Below are 21549 nucleotides of genomic sequence, written 5' to 3' on the forward strand. Positions count from 1 at the left end.
AACCTCAAACCCCTGGAAATTCATGGGGAACTGAGGGAAATCCAACAGGGCAACCTCAAACCCCTGGAAATTCATGGAGAACTGAGGGAAATCCAACTGGGCAACCTCAAACCCCTGGAAATTCATGGGGAACTGAGGGAAACAAAACAGGGCAACCTCAAACCCCTGGAAATTCATGGAGAACTGAGGGAAACAAAACAGAGCAACCTCAAACCCCTGGAAATTCATGGGGAACTGAGGGAAATCCAACTGGGCAACCTCAAACCCCTGGAAATTCATGGAGAACCACGGAAACAAAATGGGTCAACATCAATCTCCTGGAAATTCATGGAGAAGTGAGGGAAACACAATGGGGTAACCTCAAACCCCTGGAAATTCATGGAGAACCACGGAAACAAAATGGGGCAATCTCAAACCCCTGGAAATTCATGGGGAACTGAGGGAAATCCAACTGGGCAACCTCAAACCCCTGGAAATTCATGGACAACCATGGAAACAAAATGGGGCAATCTCAAACCCCTGGAAATCTGTGGAGAACCATGGAAACAAAACACGGCAACATCAACCCTCTGGAAATTCATGGAAAACCAAGGAAAACACAATGGGGTGATGTTATCCTCCTGGAAATTAAGGAAAAATGAGGAAAACACAACGGGGCCACCTCAAACCTCCTGGAAATTCATGAAGAACCATGGAAACAAAAGGGGGCAACATCAACCTCCTGGAAATTCATGGAGAACTGAGGAAAACAAAACGGGGCAACCTCAAACCTCTGGAAATTCATGGACAACCATGGAAACAAAACAGGGCAACATCAACCTCCTGGAAATTCGTGGAGAACCATGGAAACAAAAAAGGGGCAACACCAACCCCATGGAAATTCATGGAGAACTGAGAGAAACACAACAGGGTAACCTCAACCTCCTGGAAATTCATGGAGAGCCAAGGAAAACACAATGGGGTAACCTCAAGCCTCCGGAAATTCATGGAGAACCGAGGAAAACACAATGAGGTAACCTAAAACCTCTGAAAATTCATGGAGAACCATGGAAAACACAACTGGGAAAACCTACCCAAAGCATGGGCTGCTCTGGCTGGGGGCAGCACGTCATCCTGGGATTGTCCATCGGTCACGAGCACCAGGATGTGAGGAAAACCCGGTCTCATCCCTCTGGAGGGCTGGAATAATTCCTCTAGCACGTAGGATATGGCATGGCCTGAGCAGACAGGGAGAGACAGGGTGGGAGTCTGGATTAATTCCACAGGTTTGGACTCTGGATCTCCTTCCACGGGTGGAGGATGAAGCGAATTCCTCGTAAGTGGAAAGCCCTGGGCATGGGAAAACGCCTTTTGAAGGATAACAGCAGGAAATCAGCTTGGCTGGAATGGTTCTGGTGGAATCAGCAGATAGTTTTGGGAAAGGGAAACCAAAATATTCAGAAAATTGAAGCACTTTTCTTAACACTTCTGGAAAACCCCCCCCCCCACAGAATTCCCATTTCCAAACGTCTTGGGAAAGGCCAAGAAAGTTTCACAAAGAAATCCCCCCACAGATTGAAATAGTCAAGAAGCTCCAAAACACTGTGGAAAGATTCCGACATGGAGTAAAATGTCTTTATTGACACAAACTCCATGAAAAGAAGGATTAGAGGCGAGGTTAGCCAGGAATTTCCAGCCTGACCAATTCCAGGCTTTCTTTCCCTAAGCAATCCCAGGGAAATTCCTGTATTTTGACTATCCTTTTTTTCTTTTGTGCTCTCGTCCAATTCCGCTGAGGCAGGATGAGGGATTTGGGTGCGTCAAAGCTCTCCTGATGTGAAGAATTCATTAAAGATCACAAAATTATAGAGTATTCCAAGCTGGAAAGGATCCACAAGGATCATCGAGTCCAGTTCCTGAATGATCCATGGAGGGATTAAATCTTGGAGTTACTGGCACCAGGTTCCAGCCAACTGGGCTAAATTATTAAATTTAAATTAACCGTCTTTAATTTACCATTCCTGGTTGTTTTCCTCCAGGGAACCAGGTATTCCCAGTGTCCAGCTGGGAATGAGCACATGGAAAGTGTCATCCCCCTCTGAGGTTTTTAAACGAGACAAAATACCCGGATTTCTGGGATGCAAGAACGCTTCAAATCAGCCACCCTCATGTTTATGGTGTAAAAACCTCCCTCAAGTGCAGGCAAAAATCATCAAATAATCAGGAAAAAACCCAGGGGAGAAACCAGGACATGGATCAAGCACCAAGTGGTTGGAAAAACCACTCGCGAAAATTAAATTTAATCCGTTCTCAGATTTAAAACAACTTCCGGCACAACGTTCCCACCCAGGAAATGGCTCCAAACCACTTGGAGGAATGTTTTCCTCGGCTTCCAGGTTCCATCCTGGGCCAGAAGGATCATCCCAGGTGTCCAAGCCCCCTCCCAGACCTGTTCTGGTGTTGCCGCCGGAGTAGCTCAGCCCTTTGATGGCTCCCAGGGCTCCGTTGCGGTCGCGGTGTTGGTTGAAGTGAAAAGCTGCCCTGGGCTCCTCGTTGTACTGAGCAACAGCAACCTGCCGAAAAAATCAGGGATTAGAATCCCCCCAATCCGCGGGGAATGGGACAGGCCGCCCCGAGTCGGAGCGCGGTGCGCCGGGAATGGGAAGAGGTTGAATTCCCTGGGAAAAGGGAGTCAGATCCTCGCCTAAACCGAAATTTTTTTGTGTTCTTGGAGTTATTTGTTGACCCGGGGTAACTTCATCCTTCACCTCAAACCTCCAAGCGGAGCCCAAGAAATTCTCATTTCCTGCTCAACTTAAACGGAGCTCCGTAACTCTCCCTGCCTCATTTAATTATGACATTAATTAAATAAATGAGGAACTGAGTCTTCCCATTGGCTTTGCTGTCATTAAACCCTTCAGGCTTCATTTGCCCTGGAGGTGATTCCCATCATGACCTGGACCTTTGGTTCTCTGTTGGAAGAGGGAGCTGCTGGGAGCTGCATTTCCCACTTGGATCCACACCTGGATTTCCAACCATTCCCATTCCAGATTTTCAACCATGCCCACTCCGGATTTACAACAATTCCCCACTCTGGATTTCCAACCATTCCCACTCTGGATTTCCAACCATTCCCACTCTGGATTTCCAACAATTCCCCACTCTGGATTTCCAACCATTCCCACTCTGGATTTCCAACAATTCCCCTCTCTAGATTTCCAACCATTCCCTCTCTGGATTTCCAACAATTCCCCACTCCGGATTTCCCAACCATTTCCACTCTGGATTCCCAACTATGCCCATTTTGGATTCCCAACCATTCTTCCTCTGGATTTCCCACCATCCCCACTCTGGATTTCCAACCATTCCCACTCCAGATTTCCAACCATTCCCACTCCAGATTTCCAACAATTCCCTACTCTGGTTTCCCAACTGTCCCCTCTCTGGTTTCCCGACCATTCCCACTCTGGATTTTCAACAATTCCTCACTCTGGATTTCCAACCATCCATCTCTGGATTTCCAACCATTTGTCCCTGGATTTCCAACAATTCCCCACTCTGATTTCCCAGCCAGTGCCTCTCTGGTTTCCCATCTATTCCCACTCCAGATTTTCAACAATTCCTCACTCTGGATTTCCAACCATCCATCTCTGGATTTCCAACCATTTGTCCCTGGATTTCCAACAATTCCCCACTCTGATTTCCCAGCCAGTGCCTCTCTGGTTTCCCATCTATTCCCACTCCAGATTTTCAACAATTCCCCACTCTGGATTTCCAACCATTCTCACTCTGGATTTCCAACCATTCCCACCGTGAATGAGGTCAGAAATGGGATCCGAGAGGGGAATATGCACCCAACAGGTCTCTGGGCTAACCTAGATGGCATTTCAGGTGTGGAATTTGCTTTATTCCCAACGATTCAGTCTTGGTAAAATAACTAAGAAATGGAAATCTATCCAAACGGGAAATCTGACTCCGAGGAGACTTTAATTTCTGTCTTTTTCGTTCCGCACGGGTCTTTCCCTGCCCTTTCTGCTCCACAACTCTGGGGTGAGCAGACTCTCCTCTAGGCAGGGCTGAGCAGAAGGAGAAAACAGAAGGAAAATAACTTCAGGAAACGGAATAAGAAAATCTTGCCTGTGCCCCTTCAGGCCCAATCTTGGGGAAATAGGAAACGATCCGGAAGAGGAAATCCTTCACTTTATTGAAGTTGCTCTGGCCGATACTCGAGGATTCATCCACCAGGAACCCAACGTCTGCCTTGAGCTTCCCACAAACTGCAGAGGGAAGGGAGGAATTCCGTAAGCTGAGGGGTCCCCAAGCAGAATCCTGGGGCTTTGTGTGTTCAGAGCAACGAAACAAATCCCGGACTGTTGGAACCCTGGGCGCTGAGAATTCCAGGCTTTCTGTGCTGACACAAACAAGCAAACACTGCACTGACCTGAGGCCTCGGAAAAGACTCCCAAAACTGAGTGACAGCACTGGGATTGTGGGGGTGGAGTTTGAATAGAAGTGTGTGATATCACGCGGTGGAAAATTTTAAGTTTTAAACTTCGAGTTTTAAAGTTTAATTTTTGGAGAGTTTAAGGTTTCAGAATATAGTAATATATACATAAAGCAAGATGGAGGTTTTAGGGCAGAGGCTGAGTCCTTCTTTTTCACCTTCTTCTTCATGGTTTTGAGTGGTATCTTGTAATTGGGCGGAAAAGTCCGCATTGTCGGCCACAGGTGTTTGCTTATTGGGTTAAAAGTCAAAATAATTTAGGTGTCGTTTCTTAATTGGCCAGTTTATCCTCAAAAGGCCTTGGAAGGAGATAGACAGAACCATTTTTCACTTTGTTAGCTGGAACTCACAGCTTGTGAGACTGTAACATAGATAAAAATAAATAAACATCTGAGTCCAAACAAGAGATACCGTCTCGAGCGTTTAATCCCGACTCTGGCGAAAAGAGAAGGTTAAAAGCAACACCAAACCTCTTGTGATGCCAGTTCTTGGGTGAGCAGCAGCACCTTCACCCCTCGGGGTAGTGCTGAGGCCTTCACCGCATTTGTGGGGTTTGGGCCTTCCCTGACATGGTCCACTCTCGTTATCCAAGGAATTAAGACCGGTTTTAGCTCCTGCTGAGGCCTTCACCGCATTTGTGGGGTTTGGGCCTTCCCTGACATGGTCCACTCTCGTTATCCAAGGAATTAAGACCGGTTTTAGCTCCTGCTGAGGCCTTCACCACATTTATGGAGTTTTTGCCTTCCCTGACATGGTCCACTCTCGTTATCCAAGGAATTAAGACCGGTTTTAGCTCCTGCTGAGGCCTTCACCGCATTTGTGGGGTTTGGGCCTTCCCTGACATTGTCCACTCCGTTATCCAAGGAATTAAGACCGGTTTTAGCTCCTGCTGAGGCCTTCACCACATTTATGGGGTTTGAGCCTTCCCTGACATTGTCCACTCTCATTATCCAAGGAATTACGACTGGTTTTAGCTCCTGGGACCAGAGAAGGTCTTGGCCTCTGGAAGTTTTGGCTATTTCTACATCATCATCATCATCATCATCATTTCTACATCATCATCATCATCCCCACACTCACTTGGCCCAGGCAGGGTTGTCGGCAGTGCCGACACCGCGCTGGTCCATACTGGGAGTTCTGGGAGCTTTGTGCTGGTGGGCACTGGGAGAGGAGTGGTCCCCACACTGCCGGGAGATCCCGATGGAGATTCCCTGGAATCCGACGGCGTGGGAGCCACTGGAGCAGTCGGTGACTCCCTGGGAGCTCCTGCTGTAGGAGCCAAACAGAAAATGTGAATTTTAAACCTCTTTTTTCAGCCACCGTGTCACTCTCCAGCAAAGAGAAAAACAAAACCCAAAAAGGAGGAGTTTTCCCTGGAAAATCCAGGTCGCCGTCCTCAGTACCTGTTTGTCCAAGGAGCGTTGTCTCCGGTCCCTCCAAGTCTCCAAACACTGGTTTTATGGAAAACAAATACGTTTCCTTGGAGCTCAGCCCTGTCACTCGGTAGGATCGGGAAGCTGCTGGTAACAATTCCCGGGAAAGAGCTGGAGCTGTGGGAAACAGGGAAAACGTGACTGTAATTCCCATCTCAGAGGAATTCCCGTTTCTGGGGCATCACTGTTGGCAAACAGGAATTTGGGGATGATTCCCAGGATTTGGAGGAGAGGCAAAAGTAAATAATTTTCAAACTGCAACACTCAGGTGCTAAACCAGATGAAATGAGGTTGATTTTGTGCATTAAGAAGGAAAAAAATTTGGAATTCATGCAAAAAATTGAGGGAATTTGGCGCAAGTGGTGCTCAAGGCTCAGAGACCAATTTCTATCCAGCGGTTCTTACGGATAGAAATAAGATTCTTTTTTGGAAATGAATGGAAAGTTTGATGAAGAACAAAATGAAACTTGACTGAGAAATTCGGTGGCACACAATTCATAGTTTTGATTTAAAATAATGATAGGAAAAAGAATGTCATAATAATGATTGACATTTCCTAAGTGCTTTCCTTTAGAAATAATAAATGATGAATTTGACACCATTCTAAGTGGAATTTGCACATTTTTTTATTCCGAATTAACATTTTACTTTAAAATAAAAAAAATTGCCCAAAAATCTCAGTTTTTACGGCAAAAAACCAAAATCAGCTCAATTAATCTGCTCCACCGCCATCACCCCGTAGAATTAAGGTTGGAAAAGATCTCCAAAGATCAAATCCGGTTCGTTGTTCTCAATTCCCCACAAAAATCTTTGGAAGGGACGTTTACCTTCCTTGAAATAAAATAGTAAAATCCCTCTGGAAATTTGGGTTAAACTCTTGTGCTTCCCCCTTTTTGGGAAGTCGAGTCAAAATAGCCATAATTGGTTTATTTTGTCTGATCCACAGGTGGAATGATCCCAAGTGGAAAAGAAAGGGATCCGTTTTGGTTTTTTATGGGACAGGCTGGATGGAATCCGCAGGGAAAAGGGCATTAAATTTTGACTAATTTAATTTAATTTAATTTAAAAGGAGCAAGGAAAATGCCTTATAAAATATCATCCATTCAGGAAAAAAAAAAATCAAGTTGTGTGGAGCAAAATGAATCAAGACAAAAAAAACAAGGACCACATTCTTAATTGCTTTTACACACACCAATGTTGGCAGCCGGGATAATTACCCAGGAAAAAAACTGGAATTACTCAGTCAGGAGCAATAAATTTTATCCTGTGGAGAAGCAGGGATCAGGATTCACCTGCTGGCAATGGGAAATCAATGTTTATAAACCCATTCCAGCAGGATCGATGGAAGGAGGGCACGGGGAGGACTGTCAGATGTGGGATTATCCATTCCTGATTCCCAGACAACTCCGAAATCAGGGATTTCTGAATCCTTCCGAAAGGATTTCCGGGTCAATATCTGAACAGCACAGCACAGGAAAGGGAACGGTGGCTTTAGACCACTCAAAGCACCCCAGAGATCCAGAGGTTCATTCCCAAATCACTTTTCCATAATATTTATCCCAAGAAAAAGCTGCTGTCATGGGACAGTTCATCCTGACAGACACAACCGGCAAGTATGGAGCTGCCAATCCTGAAATATCCTTATTAATTGAAAAATATTAATTAAAAAATTAAATTAAACTTAAAAAAAAAAAACAAATTAAAGCTCCTGGTAGCTCCAAAAGCTCTGCCGGGAGCACAGGGAATTCTGCTGGATTTGGTTTCTTTATTGACTTTGGACACGAACTGATCCCAGGAAGAAGTTTGTGGTTGAAGCCACAGGGACAGGAAACTCCAAATTCAAAAAGGATTTTAGTCCAATCCAGGGAAAAAAAACCCAACATGGAGTCGGTGCTTTAAAAGGGCAAATCCTGAAAAGCCAAATCGATTGGGAAAAGGAATGGTGAGGAATGATTACGGAAATTTTAAAAGCTTTTCACAGTAGAGCAGAGATTTTAAACGGGTAAGAACGAGGTTTTATGGATGACAAAAATCCACCTTTTTTTTTTTTTTTTGGTGGATTTGATGGACAGGAAGGGACACAGATAACACCCAAATTCGTTTTTCCTGAGCTACTTCCCACCGCTCCTTTTTTCCTTCCCCCATGGATCTCGCAATGGCCAAATGGGACACTTTGTGAGCCTCCTCCAGCTCCCATTTTTTCCCTCTTTTTCCAGCCAAATGGAGAAGCTGAGATGAAGGAACCCATAGAAACCCCCAGGGTTCTCCTGCTAAAACCAGATCCAGAGGAAGTTCAGGAGATGGATCAGGGTCTCCTTCTCACTCCAAACGTTACCTGAGGACAATCCCCACGTCAGTAAATACAGGGATGCTCCAGGAACAGCACCCCAGGACAACAAAACGCTGGAATCCGCCGCCTCCTGCACTCTGAATTCCATCACTTTGGGCAAATCCGCTGCAGGAAAAGCAAGGAACAAAGTTTAGGGGCTGGAAACAGCTCTGGGGATGTTTCTGTCTCCCAAATTCCGTGGTTCTGGAATAAACCAAAATGAAAATAAAATAAAATAAAATAAAATAAAATAAAATAAAATAAAATAAAATAAAATAGTCAGGAAAATAAAATTTTCCTGAGAGGAAGGAGTTCTTCCAGCATTCCAGGTGTTTTCTAAGAAGCTGAATCAGACCAGGCTCTCATTTGGTGGGAGTTTTTCCAGATCTTCAGTCTGGACTCTAAACTGACTGGAATTTGAGTTTTTGGGGGTGGGTAATGAAGTTTTTCCAGTGATTTTTTTTTTTCCCAGGTGCTCCCTGAAATCCCAGTGTTGGCCCCACATCCCTGACTTTCTCCTGGGTTTGATCTCCAAACCTGCCCCTTTTGGCACAACTCATGAGGGATGTCGGCCTTTACCTGCTGGAAATGGTCAAGGTACCGCACAAAGAGGGAATCCCAAGATAAAGTGCCAGAAAAACGGGGATTATTGGCAGGGGAAGACAGGGAAATCCCAATATTCCTCGGTGAAAAGAAGAAAGGATCAATGCCTGTTTTCTGGTGGGATCTAAGAAACAAGGACAGGGCTTGGAGTAACCTGGTCTACGGAAGGTGCTGGAAGTGGATGATCTTCAAGGGCCCTTCCAACCCAAAACGTTCTGGAATTCCAGGAATGAGGTGTCCATCAGCCAAAATTGTTCTTTTTTTTAAAACTCTCCATGGAGACGCTCTCATCCCAATCCATGGATTTCACACTCACAGGTTTTGGCCGTGAGGACCGTGGGGATTCCCTCCTGTCCCTGTCCCGCCGCAGACACGGAGATGGTGTAGGTGGTGTTGTCCTTCAGTTTGGGAATCGCGAAGGAAACGGCCTCCGCCGGCACCAGCTGGGAGGATTCCGAGTCACCTGGGAGGAGACATCCCAAAAAATCCGTGGTTTCCATGGAAAGGGAAGTATCAGAGTCATTGTTACAGCAGCTTCGCACACATCTGACAGGACCTGGCCAGGGAGGAGAGTCAGGGACTCATTTTGCCCACAGGGAAACTGAGGCACAGGGAGCGGAGAGATCCGGTCACAAATGCGGAAAGGAATGAATTCTTGGAATTCCCAAATCCCAGCTATATTTACATCCTTGGTTAGAGCCTAAAGCTTAGGGCTGATTTAGAGTTCAACCTGTCCCTGTAGACATTAAAGTCCCCACCTACCCCGACCACCCATGGAAAAAGGAATTTCCTGAGCCAAACTCCCCATTTTTGTGGGCTCCTTGTGCTCCCAGACCAACGGATCGGGATTCTTACCATTGGATGGCTCCCAGGATATCCTGTAGTGACTTATCCCAGGAAGCTTTTTCCAAGCCAGCCTCAAAGTGTTGACACCAGCGTCGGTAACCCTCAGGTCCTGGATGGTCGGGATGGGGTTGGAATCTCCAGAAGGAGCTGGAAAAACGAACCAGGATAAGATTTCAGCTCAGTCCCAGAGCAGCACCACGGCTCCAAGCTGTGGTGGAGGAGAAAAGTTTGGGCATTCGTTGAAGATCTACTTTCCAAACATTATCCAGGAAGCCAGGCCGAAATTCCTAAAGGATCCATGGATTCCGAGCTGAGGAAAACTCCTCAGATCATCCAGACACATCTTCAAATTCCGTGAAAAAACTCACTGAGGTGGACCCAGGTGAAAAAGACACTGAAAGGAGCCAAAGCTCCATGTTGGAAGAGGCAAAGCCAAAATCCAAGGAATTCCCAAAGCCTCAAGAGTGATCCCAAAGCTGGTGAGTGACCCCGGGTGGTGCCTGAGGAGAGGCTCCTGCACTCCTGAGGTGGTTGTGGATAAATAACTCCGGGAATTGCGTTGATAAATCCAGGACTGTCCAATGTGCCAGAAGGACGTGTCCTCTCCCTCCCATGGGAACGGCCATGGATTGTTGCCACCAGCAGCCAGGGCTGCTCGTGCCCCTGACAGCATAGGGTCGAAATGTTTCTAAAAATCATGGAAATTGTATACAATGGATTCAGGGGAGGTGGAAAGAAAGGTTGGGCCTGGATAGGCCTGGGAAAGGGAACCAAAACTACGCAGGCCCTGGGAACGAAAGGTTAGGCTTTGTCTTTACTAGATCACGTGAAACTGCACCTGCGTAATCATCATACAATAAATGATACGACTGTTAATTGTAAGGATTGTTTGGTAATTGGATATGATTAAGATAATAAGAATCATGAGAAACGATATTTGGGGGGAGGCCTGACGGAAACGACAAGAATTCATGCTTGGATAAGATCAATGCATACAGCAGAACAATATTAGTTTAATAATTAATGTGTAGAGTTATATAAGGAAAGGGTATAAAAACATGTGCATCTCGAATCCGTGCCGGAGTCGGGTTGGGGTCTGTACCCTGTACCCCTGATTCCCAGAGCTCTTCGATAAAAGCACCCGCAGGTAATCATTCTGCGATTATGTGTTTCAACGCCAACACCTCCACCGTCCACGGGACATCCCGAGCTGGATCCACCAGGATCACGGAGTCCAACTCTCAAAGGGATGAACACGATGCTTAAACCCAAAACTTGGGTGTTTTTATCACCAGACCCTGACCAACCGAGCCAATCCCATGCCCAAGACCAATCCAGGCTTTGCATCCCAACTCAAGGATGGGTTTTTCCCAGAACCGAGCCAATCCCACGCCCAAGACCAATCCAGGCTTTGCATCCCAACTCAAGGATGGGTTTTTTCCAGAACCGAGCCAATCCCACGCCCAAGACCAATCCAGGCTTTGTATCCCAACTCAAGGATGGGTTTTTCCCAGAACCGAGCCAATCCCACGCCCAAGACCAATCCAGGCTTTGCATCCCAACTCAAGGATGGGTTTTTTCCAGAACCGAGCCAATCCCACGCCCAAGACCAATCCAGGCTTTGCATCCCAACTCAAGGATGGGTTTTTTCCAGAACCGAGCCAATCCCACGCCCAAGACCAATCCAGGCTTTGCATCCCAACTCAAGGATGGGTTTTTTCCAGAACCGAGCCAATCCCACGCCCAAGACCAATCCAGGCTTTGTATCCCAGCTCAAGGATGGGTTTTTCCTAGAACCGAGCCAATCCCACGCCCAAGACCAATCCAGGCTTTGTATCCCAGCTCAAGGATGGGTTTTTCCCAGAACCGAGCCAATCCCACGCCCAAGACCAATCCAGGCTTTGCATCCCAACTCAAGGATGGGTTTTTTCCAGAACCGAGCCAATCCCACGCCCAAGACCAATCCAGGCTTTGTATCCCAGCTCAAGGATGGGTTTTTCCCAGAACCGAGCCAATCCCACACCCAAGACCAATCCAGGCTTTGCATCCCAACTCAAGGATGGGTTTTTCCCAGAACCGAGCCAATCCCACGCCCAAGACCAATCCAGGCTTTGCATCCCAACTCAAGGATGGGTTTTTCCCAGAACCGAGCCAATCCCACGCCCAAGACCAATCCAGGCTTTGCATCCCAACTCAAGGATGGGTTTTTCCCAGAACCGAGCCAATCCCACGCCCAAGACCAATCCAGGCTTTGCATCCCAACTCAAGGATGGGTTTTTCCCAGAACCGAGCCAATCCCACGCCCAAGACCAATCCAGGCTTTGCATCCCAACTCAAGGATGGGTTCTTCCCGGCAGGATTTACCTGTGCGGTGAGTCAGGGTCACCTCCGGCCCCTCGGTCCTGCTGAACACAGCCCGGACACTGACCCTGTACAGGGTGTTGGGCGTCAGGTGCTCAATCCGATGATCCAACACTCTGCTGCCCAGGTACCGAGTCCTGGCGACCTGTTTTCCTGGAAAAAACAGGGATATTTCACAGCCTGGAGCCCACTTCCTTCCTCCCAAGGGAATTGCTGCACTGCCGTCCCACAGCGCTGGGGATGATCTCCATAAATAAAACCACGGAGACGAAGAGGAGGAGCCGCCAGCAGCAAGTTTCCAGGCTGTGGGATCTCTTTGCTACCCCCAGGGGTGGGTCAGGAATTCGGGAAGGTGCCTGGAATGTCCTTCCCCTGCTCACCTTTGCCTGCTCCCACGGGGCTCCAGGTGAGTTTGAATTTGGTGGCGGCGGCGGTGGTGCTCCAGGCCAAGGACAGGCTGGTGCTGGTGTGGGACATCACCTTGAAGTTGGAGACAGATCCCAGAGGAGCTGCAGGATGGAGACAACATCAGGAGTGTCCTAATTCCTGCCCAAAGGCTCATCACTGACACGTTAATGAGTCAAAATTGTACCAAAGGGTTAAAAATGGCGTCTCTGCTTATCCTTGGTGTCTCCTCATCCTCACCACTCCTTGAGGTCATCAAGGAGCACGTTCTGCCCCAGATCCAGTGGGAGTCAGGCAGTTCAGGGATCCATGGAGTCAGGAGATCCATATCCCAGTGCCCCAGGTGAAACACCCACCCAGAGCCCTCACGGCTGCTGAATATTCCCTGGTCTCCTCCTCGCAAGGGTTCTCCGTGTGGTATTCCAGGGTTTTCCAGTCACCTGCTGCCACTTGGGAACCTCTTCCAAGAATCCCAACCTCTGCTCTTGGGTCAGCGGCGCTGCCTCTCCCCTGCTCCCAGGGCAGCAGCCCGGGAGTTTGAGAGAGAGGGATGAGGTTTGTCCACCAGATTTCCCCATTTTACATAAAAGATTCGCATCTGCTGCCTCTTGTCCGGGGAATCTGATCTCCCAGAAGGATTCCTTTGGAATTAAGGAATTCTTTGAGGCAGGAGACAGCCCTTATCACCAAGCAAAAAGGGCTGCACTGGGATGTTCCACCCTCTTTATCTTCCTATGGTTTCCTACAGCGGATTTTACCCAGATTTCCTATTTTTCAGATTTTTCTTTTTTTTTCCAGATGGATTGTAACAATGTTGAGGATTTAATATTGGTGTGGATTTCGGGATACCTGGAAGCTCAGTGAGTGCTGATTGGGCACTTCACTGCTGGGGAGGGACTTTGGATAAGAGAGAGTGGCTTTAAATGGAATGAGAGCAGGTTGAGGTTGGATTTTGGGAAGGAATTCCTGGCTGGGAGGATGGGGAGGCCCTGGAACAGGTTTCCCAGAGAAATTGTGGTTGCTCCATCCCTGAAAGTGTCCAAGGCCAGGTTGGATGGGGCTTGGAGCAACATGGGATAGAGGAAGGTGCTAGAGCAAGATGAGCTTCCAACCATCCCAAACCTTCCAACTCTTCCAACCCTCCCAAACTTTCCAACTCTTCAAACCCTTCCAAACTTTCCAACCCTTCCAACCCTTCCAAACTTTCCAACCTTTCCAAACCTTCCAACCCACCCAAACTTTCCAACTCTTCCAACCATCCCAAACTTTCCAACTCTTCCAAACCTTCCCACTCTTCATCTTCTTCCAACCCTTCCAAACCTTTCCAATTCTTCCAACCATCCCAAACTTTCCAACCCTTCCAACTCTTCAAATTCTTCCAAACTTTCCAACTCCTCAAACCCTTCAAACCCTTCCCACTCTTCCAACCCTTCCAAACTTTCCAACCCTTCGAACTCTTCCAAACCTTTCCAAACCTTCCAACCCTTTCAAACTTTCTAACTCTTCCAACCCTTCCAAACCTTTCCAACCCTTCCAACTCTTCCGAACCTTCCAACTCTTCCAACCCTTCCAACTCTTCCGAACCTTCCAACTCTTCCGAACCTTCCAACTCTTCCAACCTTTCCAACTCTTCCATACTTGCCAACCCTTCCAAACCTTCCAACTCTTTCAAACCTCCCAAACCTTGCTACTCTTCCAACCTCAACCAACCTGGGATCTTATGAGTCCGAAGCTCTCCCCAAGCCCAGAGCACAGGAACAGACCCGCTCAGGGACACACGAGGTCGAAGCAGATACACAGAGGTTGCGTTCTGTAGTAGCCACTCCACATCCCACCCGCACTCACCCGTCCTGGCCGAGGTGGTGATCCCGGGGCCCTCCCCGGGGCCGAAGAGCACGGACAGAGAAATCACGTACTCGGTGTCAGGGGCCAGCCCGCGGAGCTGGTGGGACGTCACCGACTTGTTGAGGGCCAGGTGACGGGGACGGTCCTTGCCAAAGAATTCTTCGGAAGAGAAAATAAAACACAAGGGGGGAAAGAGTCTGGAGAGCAGCTCTGTGGCATCCTGGGGAATCTACCACGTTCCCGCTGCTGGAGGACGCAACTCAGGAGGAATTTCCTCATGGAAAGGGTGGTCAGGCCTTGGCAGGGGCTGCCCAGGGAGGTTTGGAGTCCCCATCCCTGAAGGTGTCCAAGGAACATCTGGATGTGGCACTTCCATCACAAGGTGGGGATTGGGCACAGGTTGGGCTTGGAGGTCTTTTCCAACCTCAGTGATGCTGGGATTCCCTGTGCTCACTGGGGCAAGGGAGAGTTTATTTATTTATTACATAATAATATTTATATATTAATATATGTTTATCTATTTATTTAGCATAATATTTATATATGCTTATTTAGTTTATATATTTATTTAGTTTACATATTTATTTAGTTTATATATTTATTTAGCTAGGGAGTGGTTATTCATTTTGGAATTTCAATACCTAAATGACCCAAACCGGTTGAGAGGAACTGAATCCAAACCATCTCACATCCAGAGGAATCTGGGAACGTTCCCTGTCTCCTTCCCGGGGACCCACTCTTGCGTTGGGCTGGGGGCCAGGTTGGATAATCAGGGCCAGGAAAAATCCCTGAATTCATCCACTCTGGAACTGCGGGAGAGGCTGCTCGGAGCAGTTCATGAGCTGGGCCTGCCCTACTTCCAGCACTCCTGAGGTTCTTCCATTCCAGGGAGAGCAGAGACGGATCTCACCTGGTGTGGGACCCCAGGCCACCCTGTACCCGGTGGCTCCCGCCACCGAATCCCAGGACACCAGGAGGCTGTTGATGGAAATCTCGCTCACTTTCAGCATCTGCACGGTGCTGGATGCCACTGCAAGGGAGAGAAGAGTTGCCCCGTTCCATCGAGGTCCCAACAGCTTCAAAGAGGTGCCCAAAGATGCAGAAGAGTGACAGAAGTGACGCCAACTCTGTGCCGGCACCCCCATGTCTGCATGGACACTCACCTGTGGTGGCCTTGCCCGTCACCACCGGCCCCTCGATGTCCCCAAAGATGGGGTTGATGGTCACCGTGTGCTCCACGCCCGGCTCCAGCCCCTGGATCATGTAGTAGCTGTAGGAGCTGCCCAAAGTCACGTCCTGGACACTGCCCTCTGTGAAGGGAAATGATGTCCCCAGGCTCAGCCCACCCCAGGCAGGTGCAGGTGGAAATAACCCACATCCACCCGGGAAGAGCTCAGGGATCACCGGGGCAACTCATGGATTTGCAGAGGGAATAAACCAGGAAAACCCCAAACTGGGCACGTTGAGGTCTGGCAGTGATCCCATAAAAGGGTCCACACTCTTCCCAGCCCTGGGTGACTCCATGCTGGAGTCATTTCCCCGCAGGAATTGAAGCCAGCAACACTCCAAAACCCAGTTTTAACATCCTCGCTGTGGGCTAAACCCAGCTCAGCTAAACGTGCCCGGCAGGAGAAGAGTTAAAACCGAATTCCTGCGGATCCAGCCCTGATTCCCAAGGGCAGGGAGGTGCGGGCGGCAGGATGTCGAGGGAAACCTCTGAAAGAAGTTTAAATGCCTTTTCCAGTTTGGTCACTGGATGGTGCCACGTCCCCGTTTTCCGTTCCAGCAGCAGCCGGAGCCCCATCCCCCTTTTCCCGCCTGCTCTCCACATCCCCACAGCTCCCAAATCCAGTTTGTGTCCACCTAATCCCGGTTTTAAAAGTCAGACGAGGAGAACCCAACCCCTCCCGCGCTTGGGACGGGCAGCAGGATCTGGATCCCGTCACCACATCCCAAAACCCGGGGTGGGATGGAGTGTGGGAAGAGGACCCAGAGTGTGTGTGGGGAGGCTGCCCTTGGGATTTTTCCACGCCTGGAATTGGGGTGAGCTGGTAGCAGGTGAAAAAGCAGCTGGAAATGCGGGGTGGAGGCGATGCGTTCCTCCTGCTCCACCTTGAGGAGGTTTCGTCCCGTTGTCCCCTCAGTGTCCCCACTCCCAGCTCCATGCCTAGCTGGGATGTTGAGCAAACTGCTGAGTTTTGGGGTTTGCCGTGAGAAAAAGTTCATCACAAAGCCATAAAAGCTGTTTCACCTCTCCCCTGCGAAGATTTTTCCCTCCTGGCGACCTTTGGAGCTGTTCTCCCACTAATCCCCCCTCCCTTCCCTGGTGGGAGATGTCTCCTTCCATCACAACCAGCGGAGCTGAGGGAGAGGAAAATCTGGTTTTTATTCCAAGCCTGGGATAGAGCCCAGGTGTCCTGACACCCCTGAGCCCCAGAAACATCCATCTCCCAAGGCCAAATCCTGCCACCAAACTGGAATTCCTCACTCCTGCTCCCCCCTCCCGGCACCGGGGAAAATATGTTTGGGTTCAGGGCAGGGGAAAAAGCTCCAGCTGCAAAGGTGGATCTGTCTCTGAACTTCCAAATTTTTGCCTAAAAATGAGGATTCTGGGAGATGCAGAGAGAAAAGCAAAATGAACGCAGGCACTTCCGGGCTGTGCCCCCAAAAATCCCGTACTCGGCGGTCCCCCCCCAAAAAAGGGTGACCCCAAATCCTCAGGGGCTGCACAGCTCTGCAGGGAGGGTTTTCCCAGCTCCACTCAGCTATTCCAAGGCTGCTCAGGGTCCAGTAAATCCATAGGAGACTAATTCCATGGAACAGGGCTGGATATCCAGCAGCCTGCCTCATCAGGCAGAGCCACAGCAGGAATTTTTGTGTCCGTGGCAGAGAAAACTCCACTGGTCACAGACCCCCCACAAAAAACCAAACAAACCCAATTCCCTCTGGGCAAACATGGAATCCAATCCAATCCAAAGGGCATCCAACACCTTGGGAATCTCACAGCTCCCATCCTTCCATGCCCTGCTCACTGATGCACACCCCTGTCCATACCTGCTGACATCCAGGTGAGCCTGAAGCCTGAATCCCACCCCTGGTCGTACCTGCTGATGTCCAGGTGAACCTGAATCCACCCCTGTCCATACCTGCTGATGTCCAGGTGAGCATGGATTATGAATCCCACCCTTATCCATACCTGCTGATGTCCAGGTGAGCCTGGATTATGAATCCCACCCTTATCCATACCTGCTGATGTCCAGGTGAGCCTGGATTATGAATCCCACCCTTATCCATACCTGCTGACGTCCAGGTGAGCCTGGATTATGAATCCCACCCTTATCCATACCTGCTGATGTCCAGGTGAGCCTGGATTATGAATCCCACCCTTATCCATACCTGCTGACGTCCAGGTGAGCTTGGATTATGAATCCCACCCTTATCCATACCTGCTGATGTCCAGGTGAGCCTGGATTATGAATCCCACCCTTATCCATACCTGCTGATGTCCAGGTGAGCCTGTACCCCGTTGCTCCCCGGACAGGGCTCCACCTGGCCTGGAGCGTGTCCGTGGTCTCGTTCTGCAGCAGGAGGTTTTCCACAGGCAGGAGCTTCACTGGAAGGAGGACGGGAAAGAAACTTTTATGAGCTTCCTCATAAATCTGGAAATTTATGAAAATTTCAAGACTTGAGACCCCTCCATGGATGCCCCTCCAGCTCAGCTGGGTGAAGGGAACACCCGGAAGGAGGTGGCCAGGTGGGAACTGGGCTCTGCTCCCACGGAACGAGGGGCAGGACAAGAGGGAACGGCCCCAAGCTGTGCCAGGGGAGGTTTGGGTTGGATATCGGGAAAAGCTTTTTCATGGAAAGGGTGGTCAGGCCTTGGAAGAGCTGCCCAGGGCAGTGGTGGAGTCACACCCCTGGAGAAATCCATCCTCCACCCCTGCAGGGAGTTCAAAGCCACGTGGATGTGGCACATGTGGATATGGCTGGGAACGGTTGGATTCTGGGATCTTGGAGGGTTTTTTTCCAGCACTAATGATTCCATGAGAGGGATTTTCAGGAGCTCCTGCCCAGGGGCTGAAGGCATCTCACAAACCAGAGGCAGAGCAGCCCAACCTGTGACTGTCCAGGACCAAACACCTCCGAGCACCAGCCTTGTGAAGCAGGAGAGAATAGGGAAAAGGATCTCCCACACTCCCCCAAACCGCAGGATGGGGTTGAGGATGTCAATGAGGGAAGAGTTAGGACGGAACTGGGAAGGTCTTGGTGCGTGAGGGCACGTCTTGGGTTGCAATATGTAACCAAAAGTGTGTATTCCATTTTCCATCCATTGAAACTGGTTGGGGAAGTGTTCTTCGATTTTTTTTTTGTTTTGTTTTGTTTTCTATCATCCATTCCTCATAACTCCAGGGGGAAAGGGGCAAGTGTTTTCTGTTAAAGGGAAGCTGTAAAAACCAGCAGGAAAAGTGTTTCTTTATCCCTTCCAGGACCCATCCTCCCTCCAGGGGAATCTTCTGTCCATGGGCCATCGAGGCTCACTGCACGGCTGATACAATTCCATCATCCCAGGGGGAGGAGCCCAGCATTCCCACCTGGATGAAAGCTGAGATTTGGAACTCCAGCACAGCCCGTTTGCACTGGAATCCCAGAGGAAAACCAGACCCAGCTCAGCCCCACTGGACCTTCAGAGGAAAACTTCACCCTGCTACAGGATCGTTGCTCCAGCAGAACCACATCTGGGCACTGCAGGAGGATTTATTTGGGCTGACACCAACACCCTGACCAACAGGGGTCAGGTCCTGTTCTGACTCTGTCAGCGTTTCTAGGATTTTTTTTTTTTTGTCTGCTTGGGTTTTTTTTGTACTACTCCATTTGTATTTTTAATTCGCCTACTAAAGAACCGTTATTCCCATATCTTTGCCTGAAAGCCCCCTTAATTCCAAAATCATAATAATTTGGAGGGAGGGGGTTTGCATTCCCCATTCCAAGGGAAGCTCCAGCTTTCCCTGGCAGACACCCGTCTTTCCAAACCAAGGCAGGACACCAGCCCCGAGGTGGGGACACAACACCTGGGGACAAAAGGGACCGACCACGGGGTCGCAGCTCTTACGTGTCCTCCCCAGGGCAGCCACGGGCTGGCTGGGGCCCTCGGGATACACGGCGTAGATGCTGATGCTGTATTCCCTGTCCTCCTGCAAGTTTTCCAGCAGGTGGGAAGAGACGTCGCCCCGCAGGATCTGCTCAAGGGTCATCCCGGGCTTGTTGGCTGCAAAATCAAGGAGAAGAGGGATGGTGAAGCCTTTCCATGAAGATGAATTCCACAGGGAAGTCGTCACACCATGGGCATGTTTGGGGTCTCCTGATCCATGTGGTGTCGCTCGGAATTCTGGCCGTGCTGTCCCAGCCCTCAGATCCCACAGAGCAGAGTGGGAGGCATCCCAAAGGCTTGAACTCATCCCAAATCCCCACCAGAGCAGGCACTTGAGCGGGAAAAAACATCGGGATGTGCCAGAGGAAATAAGGAAGTCACAGCATCATCCTCAGCTTGTTCTTCTCCGAGGAAAAGTCCTTCCAGGGACTCTCCTCTATCCTGGATGAACCACAATATTTGGAAAAGTCTGTCCTGGACTCTACCCAGAGTCGTGCCAGGAGTTAACAGCACCTTCCCTGTCCTTGGATCACTGCTCCTTTTAAACCAAACACCGAGAAAAAAATACAGAAAAATCGATTAAAATTGCCTAAAATTTTACAAAATTAATTAGAAATTAATAGAACTCACCCCTGGGGATGTAGATCTTGTAGCCCTCCAGTTTGCCCAGGGGAGGCGTCCAGGCCACCTTCAGGCTGAAAAGTCCTTCTTCTATCACACGGAAATTGGTGACTGGAGGCACAGGAGCTTTGGGGACACAAAAATAGGGCAGGAGGAGCCGGAATAACGGAAAAGATCCTCGGAAAAATCTTTTGTCTTCAGGGACAGAGAGATACAATGAGGAGAAGCACCAACTCTCCCTCAGTCGATTCCTTAAAACCAACAATCCCCCTCCTACCAACCCTTTTCCCATTTGAAAACCGGGATGAAACATCCCAAGGCAGAAAGTTCGGGAGTTTTCTCTGGGAATGGTGTTGGGATCTGGAATATCTTCTTACAAATAGAGGAAATCTACCCTGGGCAGGGGGAAGCTCTGCAGTTCTCGCAGCCTGAGCAGGAATCAGAGCCATGAATCAAAGCCTGCTTTGCTCCCAGGGCCACAATTCCAAGGGAGAGGAGCCCGTTTGGATCCAGCCAGCCATGGCAGACGGATTTATGGCTCCTGCCTCTGGCTTCGTGTCGGGGATAATAAGAGGAGAGATCAAACGGCTTTATTTCCACCCATAAAGACATTCCATCTTCTCCCTGGCAAGTACGGATGAGTCAGACCTCATTGAGGAGCTTTATTTATTCATCCTGTCAGAGATCTTCCTTCCAGAAGACAAACAACTCCAGACCTCGCAGGGGAGGTGGTGGTGGGGAGCAGGAGGAACAAAAGGCAGGGAAAAGAAAGGGGAAATTCTTCACCAAACTCCTCGGGCAAAGCAGGATCCGTGCTTCGTCCGGGGGATGTCAGTGGGATTAGCGAACCCCTTAAACTCTGAGAATCCCCAAAAGCAGAGATGATAAAAGCCCAGTCCCACGTTCCAACGTTCTCCTGACGTATCCCCGTGTGCCTTCTTGGGAATGGAGATCCCTCCGTTGGGTGGGGACACCCAAAAGTCACCCCTTGAGGGTCACCAGAAGAGATTTGCCCCTGGACATTGGTCTGGGTGAGTGGCATCAATCTCTCCTTCAATAATTGGGGTTTTTTGTTAATTTTATTACAATTACATTATTATAATTAATATAATTACTTAAATATAATTAGTATAGTGTAATTACTCTGATAAAGTGCACGATTCTGTCCCATCCTGGTGGTTTTAGCTTCTCTACGGTGTAGTAAATAATTCTGATTAAGATCTTTTCATCTACTCATTTATCATAGGAAATCATTAATTTTAATATAATTATACCTGGTTTGCCATCTTTAATCCTTGGATAAAGGTTCAACCACACCTCTGTAATTCCTTAGATAGATTTAATCCATTGACAACCTGGGGTTGGGATTGGGTCCAGCCCCATCCAGGCTCCTCTTGGAGGAGTTTGGAAAGCCAAGGAGTCCTTCCAGCACCTTGGGACTCAATGGGAGCTTCTCTGATAAACTCTGAAGCCC

General features: G+C 49.0%; 1 protein-coding gene across 1 annotated transcript in view; it reads right to left on the reverse strand.

The window, feature by feature from the left end:
- LOC136289162 (collagen alpha-1(VII) chain-like) overlaps positions 1–21549 on the reverse strand; it is a 111857-nt gene that overhangs the window by 63054 nt on the left and 27254 nt on the right. The window contains exons 9-24 of the mRNA XM_066182650.1: positions 20085–20201; positions 19416–19571; positions 17802–17918; positions 15469–15615; positions 15216–15335; positions 14306–14464; positions 12436–12564; positions 12059–12208; positions 9704–9841; positions 9165–9311; positions 8252–8371; positions 5887–6033; positions 5564–5752; positions 4117–4256; positions 2429–2552; positions 1074–1217 (exon numbers count right to left, since the gene is read on the reverse strand). Of these exons, the coding sequence (XP_066038747.1) occupies positions 1074–1217; positions 2429–2552; positions 4117–4256; positions 5564–5752; positions 5887–6033; positions 8252–8371; positions 9165–9311; positions 9704–9841; positions 12059–12208; positions 12436–12564; positions 14306–14464; positions 15216–15335; positions 15469–15615; positions 17802–17918; positions 19416–19571; positions 20085–20201 (2244 nt within the window). The remainder of the gene's footprint in view (positions 1–1073; positions 1218–2428; positions 2553–4116; positions 4257–5563; positions 5753–5886; positions 6034–8251; positions 8372–9164; positions 9312–9703; positions 9842–12058; positions 12209–12435; positions 12565–14305; positions 14465–15215; positions 15336–15468; positions 15616–17801; positions 17919–19415; positions 19572–20084; positions 20202–21549) is intronic.

The sequence above is a fragment of the Chamaea fasciata genome, unplaced genomic scaffold (assembly GCF_029207755.1).
Source record: "Chamaea fasciata isolate MVZ Bird 193981 ecotype frontalis unplaced genomic scaffold, bChaFas1.0.hap1 SCAF_5, whole genome shotgun sequence".
Taxonomy (NCBI): Eukaryota; Metazoa; Chordata; class Aves; order Passeriformes; family Sylviidae; genus Chamaea; species Chamaea fasciata.